Consider the following 23,480-nt stretch of genomic DNA (forward strand, 5'->3'; position numbering starts at 1 on the left):
TTTCGGTGATGAATATATGTATGACTTTTTTTTTGCAGTATATAAATATGATAAGCTTATACTTACACTGTAGGTTAAGCGTTTGGAAGTTATACCCTAGGTTTTGCGAATTTAAAGTTGGTCAGCCATATGTAGCATACAACCTGGCTCATTCATATCGGTTCAAGTTGGCACACCACAGCACAACTGGACAAAATGACTAATCTAAATCCCAGTGTAGTTGGAAAAGTAATAGCTCCCGTAGTTATAAAGGTGGGTATGAAAAGAGTGTGGTGAGATTTCGGGACTAAGGTACTAAAGGAAGACAAAGGGTGAATCCACCTATACCATTGCGAATGATTATGGGTCATTATCCAAAGTCTAAATGTTGGTTACAAAAATCACCCGAACCCAAATAAAGTAATCTGCGCCTACTTTCATGGCTCAGACCAATCGTCAATGACTTTATGGACTGGTGTCATGCCTTTGTTTGCCAGCCCCTAACTTATAGTCTATTCCTACGCCAGTCGAGGTAGGAGCCTGGGCATGCTTAGCGCGTCCCAACCACCTCATCAATCAATTTTCCACATTTATCTAGAACCATATACCTAACCTAGCTACTGATTACTCGGTGGTACAAAAATACCTGAATAATACCTCGAATACACATATGATCGAATACTACTAACATACAACTAGTATTTGAAAATCAATAATTTCATTTACCTCAGGCTAAACTATTCCAGTCGTTAACGTTACCTGTGTTATGTTTAAAGAGATGACGAGTTCACCTAATCTGAGAACCGTTATATCGAACTAGTAGGAAAAGTCATCGTCTACTAAACTGGTCGGGAGGATGTGTTAAGACATTGTGATATGTTGCTCATCGATTACATTTGGCAAAAAATACTTCAGCCCGTTAACAGATGGAATCATGTCAGCTTCTTATTCGTTCATTTGATGTGTCACCAATAATCTTGGTCTTCAGATTATCCTCAAGTATCAGTTCTAAGCAATAAAGATGGTATATATATAAAGGCATTCTAATTCTCCCTTTTTTCGAGAATACTTCTTAAAATAATTGTTTTCACTTTACTTTAAATCACCACATAGGTAGGCTATCGTCAGGATTGTTAGTATCCCCTTTTTATGACCTTTTAATCTAGGAGTGGCCCCCAAATGCCCTGGTACGGCCGAGAGTGGAGAAAGTCTTCTCTCCTCGAAATGCTCTCACATGGCCACGCGTATATAGCCTCTGCCGGGGAAGTCCTACTCACTGCCTTCTCGTGGCGGGGATTTTGTTTACGAAATTGAGAGGACGAAAAGCGAATGTCTGGCGCTTTAACCGGATTCCAAACCAATGGTGCACATGGGCTCCAGTATCCGGCGGGAACAAATGGTGTATGAACAAATTGTTGGTCACCGGCTACCATGGGACTGCATCTCCTTACGACGCTCCACTGCCTTGTGGATCAGACCTTCAGGTCAAAGGCTCGGGGTGTGGCCCCCTAAGGAAACCACCTGTTTCGGTTTGGGCACCCGTGCAGTATCACAGCCCTCACACATACCGAATGAGATTTGTGTGGCGCATATGTATTTGGTGCCTCGTTGTACCAATATCTATGTGTTAAAATAAATAAATAAATCTAGGAGTGTGTCTTGTGCTAAGTGTTTTGTAGCGACGTATTTCACGGAATACCACTCCTTGTCGCCCTTCAACCTATTAGACTGACTTTTCTGTTAGGTCCACTGTTTCTTCTGTATTCTTCGCACTTCGTTACAATGCACTTTGATGATGATATGTGTTGAATAACTAAGCTCACAGGTGCTATTCGAAGTTTGTTTCGAAAAACGAATAGTTTAGCCGAAAACTCTTATCATCCTCTTCAGATCATTAGTCATAGAACGATAATCGCACAGTAATACCTTAGCCTCAAAAACATGAATAACATCCTACTCAATGAAACTTTATCAGCCTAGTCTATTTGAGTCCATCGTTGGTTTGGTGCAGAGGTCGCCATGTTAGACGATGTCTCTACTTATGCTTAAAATTAGTGTTTGCTAAAAATAAGCGACTGTCTGAGCACAGTTGCAGCAGACGACCACCATTATCTGTTCGCTGTACCGAAATACTAAAATACTTGAATGTCTTTCTGTTTGGTTTAAGCTACCCATCTGGGCATTGAAGTCACCTCCTACCAGTACTACGTTTGAACGTTGAGCTTTCTGAAGAAGTTCAGAGCTTTCTGTAAAATTCTTCGGCGCCCGACAATGGTGGTCTTTTTTGACTTGCAAGCAGCATTTGACTCTGTAGACCGAGAGGTTCTATGACAGCGTCTGTCATTGAAAGGCGTACCTCAGAGGTACATAAACCTTGTGAAGGCTGTTTACTCGAACACCAGTAGTGGAGTCAGAGCTTATGGTGAACTGTCATCTGATTTTGCGACCTCAAGTGTTGTCCGTCAAGGCTGTCCACTTTCTCCATTTTTGTTTAACTTTATCACAGACCTGCTGATGGAAATAACATTCGACCGAATTCTCGGGTATTGACCTCCTTCCAGGGGTTCCCCTTTCGACTTGGAATACGCATATGACATAGTCGTGTTTGGTGAAGGCGCTGATAAAACTCAGTCTTTTGGTAGCACTGAGCAACAATGCCAGGATGTTTGAGATGCGTTGCTCCCCCTCTAAACGCAAGTTGTTGCTCCTGCTTCGGTCTGGGCACCCGGGCAGTATCACAACCCACACACACACAAATATGGTGTGGCGCATATATATTTGTTGTCCTCTTGTACCAATATTTATGTGTTTAAATAAATAAATAAATGTTGCTCCGGGACTGGTCTGCGTCTACACCTGAACTAAGGAAAAGGAGTGATGTAGTCGAACGCGTTGACAACTTCACTTATCTTGGATGTCTGATCATCTCTAATGGGTTGGTGTCTGACGAAATCTCAGCACGGATTCGAAAAGCTCGTTTGGCTTTTGCCAACTTACGTCACCTATGGTGAAGGCGAGATCTCCGTTTATCAATTAATTGACGAGTATACTGCGCATTAGCTCTCTCTGTCCTACTTTACGGCTGCAAAACGTGGCCATTAAGAGTAGAAGATAGTCATAAGCTACTAGTATTTGACCACAGATGTCTTAGAAATATTGTTGGCATCTGCTGGAATCACTGGGTAAGCAATAGTGAGGATAGACGCAGGGTATTAGGAAATGATGGTAAATCAGTTGATGAGGTTGTGAATCTTCATCGACTGAGATGGTTGGGCCACGTGTTAGGTATGTCTGAACATCGATTACCACAACACTCAATGCTGACTAGTGTTGGAGACGGATGGAAGAAAGTTAGGGTCGGCCAAACGAAAACGTGGCATCAATGCTTGAAGTCACTAACTTGTGTTCTGAGCCATGTTGGTAGATGCAGAGTTCGTGGTTGGGTTCCGTGTGACTATCGTAACCAATGGTTGGAGACTGTAGGTGACATAGCTGAAAATCGTTCACAATGGCGTAGGTGTATACACTCTCTATCTTCCCTTAAACTATAAGACTAAAATTATTTCATATCTTTCTTTCTACGTACTAAATCTTTCTTCCTGTACTATATCCCTATATGCAATCTTTCTTTTATATATTACCACCTCTGAATTAACTACTTTTATGAATCCGGTGTTCGTCTTGCTGTGCTAATGCGGTATGGCAACTTGAATCGATGCACATATGTGCCTAGTCCTACGTTGTAGCTGACTGACTTATCGGCCTAGTTTCATTTATGTAAATCTTGCCCACTAAAGTTAACTTATTCCAGTTCATTAACTAACTAATCCTACTGTTCGTCAAAAGAAGGATAGATTATGCCTCACTGAACTGAACAGACTATTTGTAAACCAGACACATCTTATTGCTTGTATGTAACGGTAAGAGTAGAGGATATTCGTAGGTTACTAGTATTCGAATACAGGTATCTTCGAAGCATTGCTTTTATATCCTGAGACCACCGAGTAAGTAATTCAGTTGTTAGGAAACGGGTTTTAAGTAAGGATGACAAGTCAATTGATGAATTAGTGAAACTTCATCAGTTGAGATGGCTTGGACAAGTGTTACGTATGCCCAGACATGCGATGTTTCATGGTGTAGGAGTAGGTTGGAAGAAAGCTAGGAGCGGCCAGACCAAAATGTGGCACAAATCCATGGAGTCACTGACAAGTGGACTGAGCCATGTTGGTAGGTGTAGACTACCTGGTTGGGATCCGCGAGACGGTGGCAACCGATGGTTAGACACTTTGAATGACATGGCTAAAAATCGTTTGCAGTGGTACAGGTGCATCCACTCTTTGTGTTCTCCCGAATTCTAATCTTCTGAATTCTTCATATCCTTTTTTCTCTTTCCAAATTTATTTCACTGGATTATACTTTTTGAATAACATCTTCAAACCCTGATCTTTCCGATTACTGCTTCTACTTTTACTACCTCTACCACTACGGTATTTGAATCGACAATTGTATCTCTGTGCTAATGTGGTATGGCAACTTGAACTGATGTACGTATGTGCGAAGTTCGACTTTGTTATGACTGACTTGTATGTAGACGGTTTTTTATACAGTTGTCTCTAATCTCTCAGTTACAATAGTCGTTGTTCAGTGTGTAATTCACAATTTGTTTTATTTGAGATATATCCTCTTGAGTGCCAATTTGTTAACATGATTCTGTAATTCATTTCATACCATTTTTTCTTTATTATAGTTTTTAAAACCCAGCTTATCAAGCTTTATGATACCCTGGATTATCAAGCATAATACGGTCGTGTTTGTGTTGAACTACTAAGCCTGATACCCTTGGTTCCGTGTAAAGCATATAAAATAACTTTTAATACATTTACCTGTTATAATATGCGGACGATTCCACATAAATGAACATTTCTGTTTCATACGGACAGCGACTACTTCTGTTCTAACCTTTCATTCATATATATGATTCTACAATGAGGTGAGTTTTTTCGCTTTTTTTTCTAATGAGACATTAAAAATACATGTTGAGCGAAGAAATATTTCTTTCCACTAAATTAAGTTAGTTATGTTACTCACTGATTACTACATTTTTAAATTTATGCACCACCATTTATTTGGTATTAATGTTATACTTGATTGTAAAACCTATATATTAGTACAGAGCCAATCAAACAATTATTTCTCTGCTCCACTTGTATTTTTAACGTTTCTATGGGAGTATTTAACAAGCTGAATTACTATTGGATTGGATTTTTTAAAAGTCATGGACACCTAGTCATATATATATATATATATATATATATATATATATATCGTTGTCAGCTCCACATTAAATAAAAATCCTCAGTGTATTGATCATCGCAAGCAATAAACAACAGTACCTATATTTGCGAGTGCTATTATCACGGTTGGACATAATTCACTAATACTTATAATAACCACCTTTGTGGGTTTTAGTAATTATATTTTTCGTCTGCTCTTAGCCCTGAAGATAGCTTTCGACCCTTAAAGTCTGGTTACTTTCTTACTCCCCAATTTAGCTGCAATAAAATTTCTATTTTCGTGGTAACCTCGAAGGCAAGCAAGAAATCCCTAAAATATGGGTGGTCTTAACTGGCTTCATTACTAACATAGATGTCAGTTTCAAGTAATGTCCATCTTAGACTGAAATGAAGAGATCCCATCAAATGTTCTTATTCCATTTTAAGGTGCATTTACAAGCATAAATTAGTAAAGCCGGTCATCCTGTGATTGGTTTTTAGTATTTTGAGACTTGAATAAGTTCATTGTGGAACACGTCTTCCCATCAATATAACTTAAATGATTTGTCACTATATGCAGTCCAAACCGCCGCATCATGTTAACAGCTAGAATTAGGTTAAATCTAATCGTGGTTACTGCGTTGATGAAAATAAAGAGTTCAGTGGTTTCTAACTGACTTACCACACGTACATATCGCAATGATTATTATCTGGTTTCACCAAGAGCAATTCATTATTGACCGATTTTTTTAATATCAGGTTCAACAAATCTTACAATATGTTAAAAGCATGCCTCGTACCTCGATTTCTGAATTTCGTAATTGTGATTTGCTATAGATATTGTCAAATGGCGAAATGTTAAGGTGTTATGCGTATCGTGTAGGTGATTTCTGTCGAATCATAAAATATGTAGACTTTAGAATCGTAAAGCAGATACTTATTTCGACATTCTGGTTTGATTATTGTGGTATACTTGTTATACAGTTAGGTTTTCGTTTCCCTGATTCTTATGAAGAATACAATAAATCGACCCGTAGTCATCCTCCTCATGCTCTTTAGTGTATAATTTAACAAATTATACTTTATAATACCTAACTTGTACATTCTATCCATAACTTCGACTAGCCTTTTTAAATTATCTGTATAGAATTTTACTCCGCTTTGACATCTATTTGTACGCAAACCTACCTTCTATACTTCCAGTTTATTAAAAAAATTGCTGTCCGTTAAATTAATCCATCATTTATGCACATAAATGTATGTACGTTCATGTCCTTAAAAGTTTGTCTATCGTGTATCCTTAAATAAGTATTCCAAAATCTGGTCACGCCTCAAGATTTGTTTGTTTATCAACTGAGTTTGATAGTGAACAAGGGACAGACATGAAAGTAGTAGGACATATTCATCATGCGATTACCTGATATCTATAAGCTAGTCACACCTATAATATTTTTTTGAAGTTGGATGTATGCATCTTTAGATACCAATTTCACCTTATCTCCCGTGTGTAGGCTATAGCTATGTTTTTGAACGGTCAAGTTTTAAAACTCGATTTTAGTTTTATAAACCATTAAAATGCAAGTTACAGTTAGATAGAAAGGCGAAGGTTGTATTCTTCTTAAGACTGATAACATATATATCACGGCTAACGAATTTAAGCTAACACCCAATATTTCTTTTTCAGTAGATACTCCTAAAGAGAACTGCAATTTGCTATGTAGACAACAACTGCTTTCAAAGCTACATACATGTGTACAGTATCTTCATTTAACTCCCCCTAAATTTTTCATGTTGAAGTTCTATTCTGGTAAGCATTATATTTCAAGGTTGACACTGACTTTATATGAGTAATATTCAACGACTGATGGAATTATCTGAATAACTATTTTAGTATCTGTCCCCCCCCAGAGCTCTGAGTTTAACATCGTGTAGGCAATCACAGTTTATTTCGTTTCGGTTTCTGTCGAGAAAACACCACTTTTCTCCTCATTTCGATTTCAGTTTCGTGTCTTTTAACCTTTAATTGGTACATTGTTCTTATTTTCATGATTATTAAGATTAGTTCATCTGTATCGAATCCGCGATTCAGCATTGTCAAGAGTTATACTTTTGTTACTAATTTCGAGACCTTTCAATGATAGACTTAATACTCAATTGTCATTTCGGAGATATTTGATTTCTTTTTTTATTCTTATCAACCACTCTTTCTGACTTTGTCCGTCCTTCCCCTCCCCAACAATTATAGCATTTTATCCTATACTATGTACAAAAAGACATTAGTTATTTCAATAAAATACCACTGATTTCCTGACAGTTTATTAAGTTAACTGAATACTTTCTCAGTGTATCTATGCATATTATTTAGAAATCATTCACATGCCTCTGATATTTAAGCTAAGTTGCAAGATTATTCACTGTAGTTTGTAAATACAATGTGTCAAGGAACTGGCTATTCAAACGTCGTTTTCATTTCATTACATCTTATTAATTTATTTATAATCAAGAACGCCCTTCGCAAATTGTCGCATCAGATAATAACAGAAGGCGAGATAATTTCAAAGAAAAGAAACAAGTGTCGTCATCAAGATACAAAAGTACGCTTAGAGCCATGTACACCACTGAGGTAAAGCCTCTCTATCAATCAACATGATTTGAGCGCCGAAGACCTGTCTTTACCTTCTCGCTTGTAGAAACGCTCCTGTCTCGTGAAGTCAGTAGACCGAATTCTCCTCACCTCCCATTGCCTTTGGGTGACGATTTCTTTTCTATGCACAAATATTTCTGCTAATTAATGATAGGTTAATTTTATTTTTGCTAAATTTTCTGCATATGAATATGCTAATTGATTTTGTGGGTAAATTTATCATGCTAACCGCATAGTACTTCTCCATATTGTAGAGAATGCAAATATTTGCGTATTTCACTACTGATTTTTGTGAATGCTCTAATTTAGTGCATATCTATTTGTTTCCTTTTACTACCCGATATCATTTTTATTAGTTTCCTCCGTAGGCGTGTGTATGTATACTTACTGTTGATAAACTGCTATTTTTTTCTCTTCTACAGTTACTTTATATTTGTTTTCTCTTACCCTATCATCTCTTTCATGTAACTAATAATCTTTTTAAAACGATAATGTTTATCTATGCCTTGATGATTGGTTAATTTTGCCATAGTTCGTTGTCCAAACTGGCTTTAATTTTTCTGCCAGTTCGGTTTTCACTCTTGTCTCATTGGTAAAGTTGTGGTGTGCCATTGTCTCTCATTACTTTACAAAACCAACTGCACTTGCCACCTACTACTACTACTACTGCTACTATTGTCCGTTTCAAATTTTAATAGTAATAATTTGGCATTGATCGGTCTGTTGATTGGCCTGCATTAATCAAAGTAATTCACTCTCATTTTTATTAATTTATTGTTTTGCCTGTCTGTCTACCCTACTATCTGTGTATCCAATTTTGTATGTATATGTGTGCGCGTGTCTACAAATTTTATGTCCTGAATTTTAATCTCATACAAATATCAGTATCTGTATTACTCTAGGTGTTCCTTTTGATTGTTTGTCTATTCGTATGTGTGTACATTCTTCTTATTACATGTTCTTCGAATTTTTAAAAATTTAATGTCCTTCCTCGGGCAGTCAAATTAGCTGCCCTAGATAGATTAGAGATGTTCTCGTTTATTTGTACTAGATACTATTCTTTATTCCTTGTGAAAGTTAATGCTAACTTGTATTGACAAATTAAGTGCAATAGATGACAGACTAATCACCAATAATATTGAATTTTATCAATAAGTAGTACATCTCAAAGTTCAGGCATACTTTCTCATCCTGATCTGTCTCATTTTGATTGAAAATGTAATATGTACTATATGCAAAAACACCATTACTAGATTGATCATTTTGTATTTGAATGATCTGTATCATTTGTAGCTAGATTTCACAGTTGTTAACACTAATGAAAAGTCTCACGAATCTGTGCTCTGCTTTACATTTATATGTGCATTAGTTAACTCTCCGCTTTTCACTGGTGTGCTAACAACACCTTGTGTTATCTGTTGTAATAATTGGAAAAAGCCTCTCGTAAGCTCACTTTATAATTTTCAAAAGCACAAAAATCCTATTCTTTCTACTAATCCGTCGTAGTCTTTGTCCATGGTTCGAATCATTACGTTAGGAATAGCCAAACCAAGATGTGACATCGGTCAATGAATTTATTAACCATTATTATACACAATGCTAGTAGGTCGAGACTACAAGGTTGATGCAAACACGACAACTTCATGATCACTCAGTTGCTGGAGCCCTTGAGAGGGATAGTTGACGGTCAATCGAAATGATATAGGCAACCTTTATTTGACCTAAGGTATTGAGTTCCACCTCACATACCATCATTATACCTTTTTGAATTATTTCAATATTTATTCTCTTTCACTATCAGTGACACATTATTTAGATTCTCCTGATATCGATCTCGTTGTACATACTTGTGGTATCGGAAATTGAACTCATTCATATTTCTTACGAGCTCTACGTTGGTCATGCTTGACTAGTTTTATTTGGACAGTTCTTTATGTAATCTTCAGTGCATTTATTTTTGTTTTACTACACGTTAAATAAGATCAAGTTTCTATTTGAATCGATACATATTTATCACTAATTATATTGATTGATGGCCACATTACGTCATAGAGTGACTGAATTTGTAGGCGTTAGATATTTCATGTACAATTAAATTAATAAGTGTGCAGTATTCCTTCCACTATGACGGTAATCAATTGGTTTGGATTTAGTTGTAGTGGTAAGTACACACTGGTGATAATCCTCAGACTAGGAAAATCACCATGTCCCGTTTCTTTTATGGTTTTCGATAGATCTTGTTGATTTCACTTCGAGATAAAAAGTACCGTCATATTAAAATTATAATTGAATATACGTTTAACCGGGACAGCACGAATTCGAAAAGCTCGTTTGCTAACTTACGACATTTATGGCGAAAACGGGATATCCGTCTTTCAATTAAGGGACGAGTTTATTGCGCAGTAGTTCGTTCTGTTGTACAGCGAAACGTGGCCATTAAGAGTAGAAGATAGTCATAAGCTACTAGTATTTGACCACAGATGTCTTAGAAATATTGTTGGCATCTGCTGGAATCACTGGGTAAGCAATAGTGAGGATAGACGCAGGGTATTAGGAAATGATGGTAAATCAGTTGATGAGGTTGTGAATCTTCATCGACTGAGATGGTCGGGCATGTGTTACACATACCTGACCACCGATTACCACGACACACAATGCCGACTAGTATCGGAGACGGATTGTGTGGCGCATATATATTTGGTGCCCTCTTGTGTGTGTTCAAATAAATAATAAGTAAATAAATGGAGACGGATGGAAGAAAGTTAGGGTCGGCCAAACGAAAACGTGGCATCAATGCTTGAAGTCACTAACTTGTGTTCTGAGCCATGTTGGTAGATGCAGAGTTCGTGGTTGGGTTCCGTGTGACTATCGTAACCAATGGTTGGAGACTGTAGGTGACATAGCTGAAAATCGTTCACAATGGCGTAGGTGTATACACTCTCTATCTTCCCTTAAACTATAAGACTAAAATTATTTCATATCTTTCTTTCTACGTACTAAATCTTTCTTCCTGTACTATATCCCTATATGCAATCTTTCTTTTATATATTACCACCTCTGAATTATCTACTTTTATGAATCCAGTGTTCGTCTTGCGGTATGGCAATTTGGACCGATGCATATATGTGCCTAGTCCTACGTCATAACTGACTGACTAAGCGAGACATTTACTGGAAAGCTGTGGTTTTGCAAGAATTCCATGCTTAAATACTAATTAGATTTTTTCAGTCACGTGTTTTGAATAATACTTTGTTTATTTCTATTTAAAATGATAAATTATTCTCCGTATTATGATTGGTGTTACCTCTATTTCTGAAATTTCTTTTCGTAAAATTTAGACCTGCTTGTGCATATCCTCCTATCCTTCAAACTAATATTACAAATGGACCAGACTTGTACAGGGAACGTGATACATTTAATTATGGTGTTGCCAACGGTCAACCATTACCTGTACAACCATTGAGCTCTAACCAAGCTATGTATCATGGTTCCGTATCTGCTCCTGGACTTGGTTGTCCAAACACAACAATGAGCCCACAGTCCCAAATGCCAACACAACAATCTCACTTTCAAATGCAACAGTATTCTCAAATGCAACAATCTTATGGTGATGCTATGGGAAACTGTCAAGTATCTTCATTTCAGCCACAACAACAGTATCCAACCATGATTTTGAATTCCAACTTAGATAAGGTAGCTTCTCAACAGTTATCTACATCTGAATCACCACCTAATTTAAATTATATTAGAAATCCTAATATAAATGGTGCTTTACCACATTCTCAGATCATGTCCAACACAACAGCTTCTTACGGTCTACCTTCAGCTCCGAATTGTACCACAATAGCATCACATCAACCAAGAACATCTCTTATTTCAATGGGAACTCAAAATATCGTCAACAGAAATATTCCTCAGTCACAACAAATCTCCTGTCGATCATCTGCCACTAGGGTTGTTTCATCTGAATCAGTTTGTAAGTTCATGGAATAATTTATATCATATTAGTTAACAGTAATTAATTAGTTTTTCGATTTCGCATTTAACTTCCTAATATTTAATTTTGAATACTATTTAACGATTAAATTATAAAGCTATTGTTTGTTCATCATTTATAGTTACACTGTGGAACTCAATTATTAATTTAAATATGATTATCACGCGATGTACAATAAGATAAATGCCTTATATAATAATTGTACTTTAGATAACGTCTCACTATACGAGAACTTATTTCGTCTGTTTACCTGCCATTTGGTAATTTATGTAATTTGTTTTACTGTTGGGGAAAATTTGAACTGTAAAATTAGCCGCCACTCACTTTCTATGGCTTAAATTATGATTTTATTCAATAGTTCAGTTTTTATAGAATTTGACTATATGTAATTCTCATGAGAAAATTGTTTAAGTATTCTTCGATTTCGTCAGCTTCATAATTTCTGAAACCTGTCCCTTTCTTTTGACTTAACAAAATGATAACACTTACTGCTTTTTTAATGATATCTTAATGCAATTGCATTTTACTGACTTGCTAATTTTCTGTTTTTATTTAAATTTATTTTTAAATATCTTATTTGTGGGGGATTATGACTATTTTATTAATTTTCCTGGTTTTCAACAATCAGTAAAACCTAATTCTACAGATTCATCGTAGAGTTTTGATATTATTCTTCTTTCTATTGATAAAATTTGTAAAAACTTTGAAAATAGTGCGGTTATTAATAAGGTCAGAGCATATGTATTCATTTAATTCTCCACTTTTCTTTGTCTATATATTGACGTTTGTCAAAGGATAGTGATTTCTGGTTATTAAAGTGTTTACTTGATTAACTGTTAAGAATTCAGTTACAATTTGTCACATTATTGGTTAAAATATTTTAAATTAAAGTATTTCTCATAACCATTCGATTTATAACATTTTACAATGTTACTTTTAAGCTTACAATAAAGAATTAAATAAATATATATATTTATCTATCATAGAGGCTACCTAATTAAAAAAAACATGCAATGGTACGCTTAACCTTGAGGTCATTGTAATAGTTAAATTGTTTGAAATGTACTTTTTTTCAAAATCATTTTGTAATTCATAGGATTTTTAATAGTTATCTAAACTAGTAAATTTTCTGGAATATGAACAAGTGTTTGTTAATCTGTATGTTACTCTAATCGTGCAAAAACGCGACTGTTACTACTCGTTTACTCAAGTCCTTAAGTAAATAAAAGATGTAAATTAACTCACTCACCAGTTACTTGGATAGGAGCCTCAGTTTAAAAGTTTGAGTGCTAATGGTACTATTTATTTACCCAACGTATGTCCGGACCTGGAATTCGGTGGCTCAAAGTAAATGCCTTAACCGTTAAAATTGTTACCCTTCTCGAAGCATAGACCGCCGATTAGAAAATCTCCAACCAACTCTTTCCTCAGCTCTCCTTTCAAGTTCTACTCATGATTTTGATATATCCTTCCAATTCCAGGCACCATGAGTTTTCTGCTCTCCTTTTTTTCTTTTTACTGAGAAGACTCGAAGTTGGGGTTTGCTTTGTGACAGTTTGATGACTTCCTCATAGTATGTCTATCTTCAGCGTCTTTTCCTAATTTATTCCTGAGCTGGGAGCTGATTTGTTATCTGCTGTAGTAGATTATTGCTGATAGTCTCTGTTAGTGGGTTTGGAAAATTTGCTTGAACAGTTGATTGTGAATACTTGCACTTATTTAGTGACTATGGTGGTGGTTCTCCAGGTTTCAACATTTTTGTTAAAAATTCTGACTTTGGTCTTGGCTGACAGTGGTTTTGAGCTATAAATATTCTTCAACTGTAGGAATGCTGCCCATATTTAACCGATTCACGCTTTAGGTTTTGCATTAGATCCTCCATTTATATCAATGATATTACTCAGGTATATTGAAGCTTCCATTTCTTCTAGAGCTATGTCATCAAGTTTGATTTACATGGTACTCTCACTGATGTAGTGAAGTTGTTTTTTAAGAAGTGAGCTCGCTAACGATACTACCCTTAATCCTCTTCTACTCGGGCTTGGAACTGACAATAACTACAGAGGGGATCCGGGCAACGTTGCAATATCCATACCGTTTAATAATAATAATAATAATAATTATTATTATTATTATTTTACGGAGTATTATCAACATAAATCAGTCTTAGTAGTATTTCTTTAGTGTTATTTATGAAAGTGTCTACTGTTACAGCATAAATCTGAACCTTATTTATTTAGATGTTTACTGGTGTTGATAATTATGACATTCATGATGTTTGTTTTCTTCTCTACTGACTAATATAATAGATAACATAAACACGATAATTTAAATCTTTCCATCTTTATTGTTTTGTTTCTCTCCCCCTCCTGTTCATGTTTATTATTTAGTGATTTAATCAATGTTTGTAGTGTTATCATTCTTCATGATATTATTGTCATCATCTAACATTAAATATACATAGATATTAATAATTCGTTAGTTTTTTGTTTAAAAATCAAACATGGACTACTTAAAAACAAATATGTCTTTATTTCTCTTTGATAAGTTAAGTTCTGTAATTTTGAAGACTTCATGTTATTATTTTACTGTGTAAAGGAGAAAAAGTCAATTCAATGTATACAATTTTATTGGTATTCATTTTATATCACTGAGATTATCATTCTTTACTTTCTGTTTATTATTTTAATAGGCATTATTATTGTCACTGTCATTATGCTCTAGGTTTAGAGAACCAGGTGAGGAACATTGTAGTCTTTACGTTTTAACTTCATTGCTTTATTTCAATGTTCTCGATACGAATTGTGGAACTAATCTTGAATTCTTTACCCTTATTTTTACGTAGATAAATCTATGTGCTAGTAATTCTTATGACATAATTTTAGATAAGAGTGGGATGGAGAATGCCGTTCGGCGGCCTATGCTCCATTGAGAGTAACAGGCCTAAGTAAGTAATTTTAGTTAAAGAAAAAAACTGATAGGTCTCTTGATAACTTGTTTTATCAATTTTAACATTTGAATGACTCTAGAATTTCTAATAATTTTAAGAAAACCTATTCTATTATAGCTTTCCAACCATCGTCAATGTATCTTCCATATTCTTCGGAATGCCCAGTTACGCAACCAGGATCTGGAATAACTGCTCCATATTCTGTGGCGATGTCGACGTGCAACACAATACCTCAGGTGATTAACAACACTATGGTACCAGGCTCAGTCTGTTGTCCTGGGCAGTCGCCCAGGCCACCTGCTGGTAGTCGGAATCAAGTCTCTTCTAATGCCCCAACTTCTACACCTTTAATGCAACAACAACAAATGTATAGCTCACAACAGTCACGTTCTTTAAACAATTCTAGTGTTTACTCAGGCTCATGTTATGGAAATCAACAGTATACCCAACCATCACCAGCTTTCCGACCAAGCCCAAGTACTATGAACTCCCAAACAACAGCATCTGTAGTAACGCGTTCAACTACTCCTAGAGACGCTCAGGGCAACAATTGCCTTACTATGCATCACACGTTACCGCAACAGCAATCTCAACAACTCTCAGTTTCTCAATGTTCAAATCCTTCACCAATTGTTGGACCAGGATCTTTGCAGTCTGGTGTTAGGTCGATTGGTAGTTGTAGTGTTAATAGTGGTACTACTTCAATATACAATCATCCGTGTACTCCTACAGGACATTCCGTGCCAAGTGCAATAGGGAGTAACCAAACCGTTGCACCTAATCCTTCCACTCCTCCATGTGTGATGCCAACTGGAAACTCGAGGGTTATGGGATCTCATGTAAGTTTTGCAAATTTAAAAAATATTGGCTCGAACGACATCTAATCTTCTCCAAGTCATTTGTATTTTCCTATCATTTGTTGGGTATATTTCTGTAACAAATTAGTCGTTTTATAACTCTATTACCCTCAGATCCTTTATTGTCTCATGAAAACAAAACTGTTGTCTCTTAATTTGCATTAAATTAAAAATATGTTGTTTTGCGAATTACTCTGTATGTTCTGTTATCGAGTATTTAAGAAGTGTAACTTCATAGATCAGGTAAATGATTATGATCTCGAATCATTTTTTGAGCTGGATGGTTTACTCCTAAAGCTTTCATTGTCCTTCCAAATAGTACCGTCTGTACAAGCCTCAGACAGAACTGAGTTGCTCGAATTTATCAACATATGACTGAACGCTTAGTCGCTTGACCTTGATCTTGATTATTTTTTTACCCTTGTTCTGTCATTATCTACATATTTATCTTGACTGTCATCTTTTTTGACCCCGCAACTTCCCATTATTTTCCTATCTATCTGATAACTCGGATCGATTTCGACGCGTTTATTGATTGCTGATAGACCCATATATAAAGGATATATTGGAAATTACGACAAGATTATCCAGACCTTTTAGAATAGGCGTTTGTGTAAATAATATTGTCTAAAAGAACAATGAAAGCTTCATAATTAAACCAATCAGCTCAGAGAACTAAGCTCTACCAAAATCTCTCAAAAAGTGACTGTTCATCTCGAACAGCATTTAGATGAAGTTATTTACTCGAACCTGAAATTTACCATCAGTGAAATAAGAGTAAGCTTTCTAAAGTTGACGTTTGACATTTAAGGCCCACTATTCGTTCTACCCATAAATTGTGTTATTTTAATCTAAAACAAACACAGTTTATAATTTTGTTTGCCAAGTTCATAAACATGACCATCCATAGAAACAGAAAATTACCAAAACTTATGATGAACTGTCATCATGGTGTAGAAGACTGATGTGAATGTTCTGGGATACATGTTTAGACTTATCACGCTTGCGTCTAACTGGACACAGAATAACCACATTAACAAAACCCATAAGAGTTCAATTCAGCAACAAGAAAGTCAAACGTAAACTCCAGCAGCAACTTAAGTCACACTTAGGCAATTTCTAAAACGAGACAGACCTAGATGTTGCTTGGAAAGATGTACGAACAGTTGCGGATACACAAGCGTCATCTATTGGTGAATTGAACTAAAGGGTTACAAAAAACCAGTGAATTTCTGCTACATCTATTGCACTGATAGATCCCCGTAAACTTATCCATCAGGCTCCGAACACAATGACGAGCGCAAAAAATTCAAATCTGGACTAACCAAAAGTTGACGGGACGATCGCGTGTAGTAGTGCGCAACGAAAGCAAAAGACTTGGAAAAGGCAGTAGGTGTATGTAACAACAGACAAATAAAAGATACTAGAATTAAGAAGTCAAACGTAAGTGGAACTATCTCGGGAAAAGACGATACTATAATCTGCTCTCAGCCCAGACGTTTAGAACGATGGACGGAACACTTTAAGGAGCAGCACAACTGGTCTTCAGCTACTCTCCAACTACCGACCATTCCCAGATAGCTTGAATGGAACATTGAAGTATGTCCCCCTACTCTATCTGAAGTTCACAAGGCTACAGTTAGTCTGAAACGAGGAAGAGCAGCAGGTGCAGATGGATTGACTCCATATGTCTCTAAGTATAGTGGTCCAGTTTTAGCGATCAGGTTGATTAATATTTTATCTAAAACCTGGGGATTGGACGTGATCTAATCTGACTTATCTCAATCACTGATTGTCCCAATATATAAGAATGAGTCAAAATCATCCTGTGATAACCATAGAGGGATTAGTTTGACTAATATAGCATCTAAAATACTAGCGTCAATAATTATCGGACGTCTAATAAAGATTCGTGAACTGGAAACACGAGAAAGTCAGACTTGCTTGAGACGTGGTCGTGGCTGCATTGACCACATACTCACCATTCGTCAGATTTTAGAACACAGACATGCTTGTCGGTGTCCGACAATGGTGGTCTTTCTTGACTTGAAAATAGCATTTGACTCTGTAGACCGAGAGGTTCTGTGGCAGTGTCTATCATTGAAAGGTGTACCTCAGAAGTATATAAACCTTGTTCAGGCTCTTTACCCGCACTACTAGTCGAGTGAGAGCTTATGGTGAACTGTCATCTGTTTTTGCAACCTTGAGTGGTGTCCATCAAGGCTGTCCACTTTCTCCATTTTTGTTCAATTTCATCATAGACCTACTGATGGAAATAACGCTCTCATCGATTGTGACTTCAAGAGATACTTCTGGAGTTCTAGTGAGAAGCCGTTACTAGTGGAGTTCAACTAGGTCTGTTGTGAGATATCAGCTCATTTAAGACAATGGTATACGGTGGCGCAACTTCGTGGATTGGTTGAAGTTAGACATTAGCACCATTGGACGCCGGGTCAGTGGTCTAGTTGGTTAAGCGCTTGGCGCGAGACTGATAGGTCGTGGGTTCGAATTCCACGGGGTGCGGGATCGTGGGTGCGCACAGATGAAGAGTCCTATACTGGGACGAAACGGCCGTCCAGTGTTCTCAGGTTTTCCATGGCGGCCTAGCTTCAATTGACTCATGATTTCAATCTGTGAAGTTTCTAAAATCTCCACAAACCCCTTCTGATAACAAATATTTATCGACTACCATTTTTGTATATGATATATATATCATTTGTTGTTTTGCTTCTGTAGGTGAATCCAGGTGTTGGTGATCTCTGCTACTTACCACCACCCCCTAGTCGGCCAATTTCTTCCGGTGGTCGTGAAGTTGTCATGACTGCAGTTTCAATAGGCAGTGGTGGTGGTGGTCCTTTAGTAGCATCGTCAGGTAATGAAATGATGTTAAATTCAAATTTTCACATTTCAACTGGCTTAAATCCATCCACATCGACATCTTTCAGTGGAAATAACTCTCAGGTATCTGTATATTTGAACTAAACTTGTTTTCTTTTTTTCTTTTCATTTTTCGTCATATAATACAGTTATTGTATTTTTAAACTGTGGATTGGTATCTAAAACGTGACTTCAGGCCTTTAGCGTTTTTATCACGATATTATTTCTTACTGAAAGATTGTACCTGAGCTTGAAGTGTATCTGTTTTTCGATATCTCAGGTTATTGTGCTTAGCAGTAATCAATTTATAGCTCACCTGTCAAGTATGTTTCTTTGTCAGTGAAACTACACCTTTCTTGAGGTAATAAAAAAGTTACTCTTTCTGTGTACATAATATCCTAACCTCTGCAGGAGTGCTTATCTTATGACTTTGTTTTGATAATGTGCCACTTTAGTAACTTAAATCACGTGGGTAACCTGACGATTCAGCTACGTTGTTTTAAAAAAGCTCAATTTTTAAGAAGTTTTATCTGTTCCGTCTTAAATTCACATTGCCTGTACGTTTTACATTCTTTCTGATTAGCTATTAAAAATCGTGAACTATTAATAGAGGTAAATTCATTAAATTGTTACTTTTCAAACGCTAATGCAGAATTTGTTCCCTTTTCCTTTATCTAAATAAATAACCTCAGCTAAAGGCACCTGAATGATACGTATGCCGTAGTTGAATGTCTGAATACAAAGCTCAGTTTAGTAACATTGACAATAATTCAGTCAATGTTGCCAGCTAGGGACATTAGGTTCAGTGGTTTGGTTATCTTTTCAGCATCTCCCGTTTCGTGCGTCATTGGGACTTGGTAGAAAAAACAGTGAGGTGATCACTTTATGACATGGAGCCCCAATATAAAAGATAACTATAGGAGTTACACCCATATTTATCGATTGTCATAGGAATTAAACGTGAATTTAATTTCAATGGAATAAGTATGACTGAATTTGGCAAGTAAACAATAATATTAAGCGTAAAGTAAAGTTGGGGTTGAAAAATGATTGCAACATCGTCGCTTCAAATTACCACAGATTGAAACATGGAATTTGTATTCATCAATACCGTTCACTTCAACAATCAGTGACACTTCCCGGTTTGTCCAATCTCACCATTTTTTCAAACAATTCCTACATTAGCCAACATTATGCATCCCTGTAGTCGGTGATTAGCTTTGAGAAACATTCGAACTATCCATGTTGAATAAACTTTATGACCTTGCCAGTTGACCCTACTGCGAATTTAATGTTTCCACACTACGTGAGCAATCCTGCTAAGATCTATGTAATCAAATACTGTCGACAAAATTTTCTGCTTTCACGTCACATCCCACAGCTGTTGAGCTGTACAAAAATGACAGCTAGGCAGTATACTCGACCCTAAGTTGATTGACGTTTCATTTAGGTGAAGCTTTGTCCTCTGAGCAGGGTGTTTTGCTTGTGTTGCTCTCATTTTTCTTCTGAACAATATCATCAGCACAAGCTTCAAGTAGAAGTAAAGCGTTCGAATCTTCTAATCTTATTCACTATCCCAAAATGACATTTCACCGGTGCTACTGACAGAAATATTAGCCAAATTCAGTTATGCTTTTTGGATATATTATTCGAAAATCCGCATCCGCCTGTCATAAGTTGACCTTTTATATGAAGTATTATGTGTCTCACCACTAAATTCTGTGATGTGCTCATAAACAGAATTCCTTTTATTGTCTTATTCCACGTCGTTCGATCTCAGATCCACGGGCTTCAAAATGATTTTGATGGGTCTGTTCCAAACAGTTCCCCATTAATGATGATGACCATGCCAGTTTCTTCACCAATTCCTGGAAATTTCATTAATGGTCCAATGCATGCGAATGTAATGAATATATCTATGGTTAGTTCAACACCAGCTCCTCCGCCATACCATCAACCTACTTCTATGATGCCTTGCCGATCAATGGGTCCATCGTTTTTCAGTCCTACTTCTATGTCAATGCCTCCTATCACAGTGACTTCCGCTGTCTATTTAAACTCAATCCCTACTTTTTCAACTGTACCAGATCCTGGCAGTGTAAATAATAGTGATCGTGGTATGTATGGAATTATCGGAGAAAATATAATTGGCTCTTCTGTGAACAGTAAGCAAGCATCTGGAACAAACAAAACTCGACCCAAAAGAGTTCGAGGCAGTAAGGTTAGTATAGTATCATATGTATATTGCATGTCAACTCTTTTCTAACATGCTTTTTCTGCTTTATGTTTCATACAAGTATAATTTTCGCAAAAATTAATTTATAACTATACGTCGTCCCATCAACAGCTTTGTTCATAACGTGATCAATTGTATAGTACTGTAGGAGGAAATTTAGAATTCCTAAACCAATTTTGTTAGTGGAGAACAGATTTTAGTGATTGCGAATTAGTAACATTTTATATTAGAAAGTTGTAAATTGTTCGCTTAATGCATTTTATTTCTGTGATTCACACTTTTAACATGAGATTATATATATAATATTGTTATAAATTGAGGATAAATGATATATACGATTTTTCATAATACAGAAAATTATTTTATGTCATAGAGGGAACTTTTTCATGAATATTAATTGATTTGTTCCTGTTTATTTCCCTTCAGCACAAACGGTAAGATGGGATGAACAGGATAGGGATATATACCTCCTCTTAAACTAATCTAATCTCATCATCTATATCACATAATGAAATTCTTATGATGTATCGGTTTATTGTAACTCAATAATCATCAACTGTCATCTTTTTTTTATTTCCGCTCATAGCTATGGTGTATAAGAATGAAAAGAAATCTAGAAATTTTGTCAATTTATTTAACACATTCAATTTCAAGTGTATATTCCCCAACTTTAGATTTTTTCGCTACGAACTTCATTCTTTTGATATGTATGTATAATCTCGTTTATATCTAAATACACTATAGTGCAATTCAAATAAAAACAATATGTTGCTCTTTGTTATTATTCACTTCCCTTGTTAGTAATTTTTTCTTATTCTGATAGAAAAATTCTTGTGAATCAATTCTACTACTTATAATCCATTGAAAGTTCAAAATTGATCCGTTTTGTAGTTATTTTACATTGTCGTTTTTAATAAAAAACTTTAGTATGAATTAGGCATATTCTTACTTTGAAATGTGATGTTATGGAAGAACAGTGTTTTGCTAGGATTTCTTATACGTAGAGAGAAGTGTAGTAGTATCATAACACCACTTCATGTAGAAGTTTTTTCTTGCAGTATCTGATCATTCAGTTTTCCGCATCTCATATTTTCTTTGCTTGATATACTTAGCTTTAATTAGAGATGAATTTTAGGCACATCCACCTTTTTGTCGTGTGATTGTTGTCGTTATTGTTATCTAGTGGATGTCATATTCATGTACCATTGTAACGCGAAAATTTTTTTTAGATCGTAACTTCATTTTATAGTTCTATGACTGGATAAAAATGTTCATACCTACATTGGATATGCTTACTAATTATTTGTTTCAAAGTGGTATTTAGTAAAGTATGCAGACGATTGTCATAAACATCTTTGAACCTGGAACAGATATATGCATTAGTTCAATTTGGCATTTTTTCGTCAAAACATAAAAATAAATGAAATCAAAATTGTAATGGGAAACTAAATATTAAAACTTTTATTTCGGAAGAAATTAGCGTGATCTCATCAAAACAATGCACAATGATGTTATAAATTTTAGAGTTACCGTTTTTCAACAATAGTTCTTATCATACCCATTTCATTTTAAATTCAACAACTTTTTCAGATTTGAAGTGATGGTATTTTTTGCATTGTTTCATTTGATTTAATATCTTAATTTCTGTATAGTTGCGTCGCTTTATTTAATTCTATTCTCATTTCCTTTAATGAGTCTAAACGTTATTTCTTTTTATCGCGAATTCCCAATGATGTAACACCTTACACTATTATTTTTATAGTCTTTAGTAACTCAACAGTTAGATTTCATTTTCAAGTCCTTTAAGATAAACACAATACTGCTTCAAAACTTCAGCTTGGTCAAAAATAGGTTTCACCTTTGGACTTTTGCTTACTTTAATTTTAAGGTCTGAATATGATAATGTTTCTTAAGACTTGTCATGTTTTTAACTGTTTTCTGACATTGTGTTCCAACTTCAGTGCGGAGTTTGTTAATCATACTAAACAAGAAGACAACACTTGTAATGCATTCTTTATCATATATTATTATTACTTTGGTTTTTCATTACTCTGAGACGCGTCACAAAGGTTAATGACTAGCTTTGGACTTTCGGTTTAGATGAGAGTATCTCTTCATACGTTATCTCTGTAAACTTATCTCCCATATTCTATAAGTGATACAGCTAATATCTTTGGCTCGGAACATTGTCTACGGAATTAAATTATTTTTTACCATAACTGGTTTTCGTGCGTATCTCATTGATGGTGTTATTCTGCAGACTGTTTGTGCATGTTGTTATCTTAATTAATTGTAATACTTGCGCTTAGAGATTAGTCATTGTTCATTATCATTAATAATATTCATAGTAATGTAAATATCAGAATCTTTGATAATACTAGTTACTATTTGGTTTTGAAGGTCATTTAAAATACCCGTCATATTGTGTAAGCAAAGTGAGCTATTTTTCATGCAAAAATTTTTTTAAATGTATAGATATTTTATTTGTATCATTCGTCGTTTGTTTCTTTTTTCTCTTGTATTTAATGCTTATCACAAATTATTGGCCATTTCTGACTAATTTTAGTCAATATTGCACTATACACTTTTCAATCGACTGAAACAGACATGTATACTATGCATCTATCACATATGTGTGAGCCTGTTTTACGCGTATATACACCTTTC

The 23,480-nt window shown here is 35.6% G+C and overlaps 1 protein-coding gene across 1 annotated transcript in view; it reads left to right on the forward strand.

The window, feature by feature from the left end:
- Positions 1-23,480, forward strand: part of MS3_00001247 (uncharacterized protein) — a 48,902-nt gene that overhangs the window by 1,617 nt on the left and 23,805 nt on the right. The window contains exons 2-6 of the mRNA XM_051208724.1: positions 4,727-4,969; positions 11,235-11,872; positions 14,961-15,682; positions 18,437-18,661; positions 20,358-20,798. Of these exons, the coding sequence (XP_051072259.1) occupies positions 4,965-4,969; positions 11,235-11,872; positions 14,961-15,682; positions 18,437-18,661; positions 20,358-20,798 (2,031 nt within the window). The 5' untranslated portion in view covers positions 4,727-4,964. The remainder of the gene's footprint in view (positions 1-4,726; positions 4,970-11,234; positions 11,873-14,960; positions 15,683-18,436; positions 18,662-20,357; positions 20,799-23,480) is intronic.

The sequence above is a fragment of the Schistosoma haematobium genome, chromosome ZW (genome assembly GCF_000699445.3).
Source record: "Schistosoma haematobium chromosome ZW, whole genome shotgun sequence".
In the NCBI taxonomy this organism is placed as follows: Eukaryota; Metazoa; Platyhelminthes; class Trematoda; order Strigeidida; family Schistosomatidae; genus Schistosoma; species Schistosoma haematobium.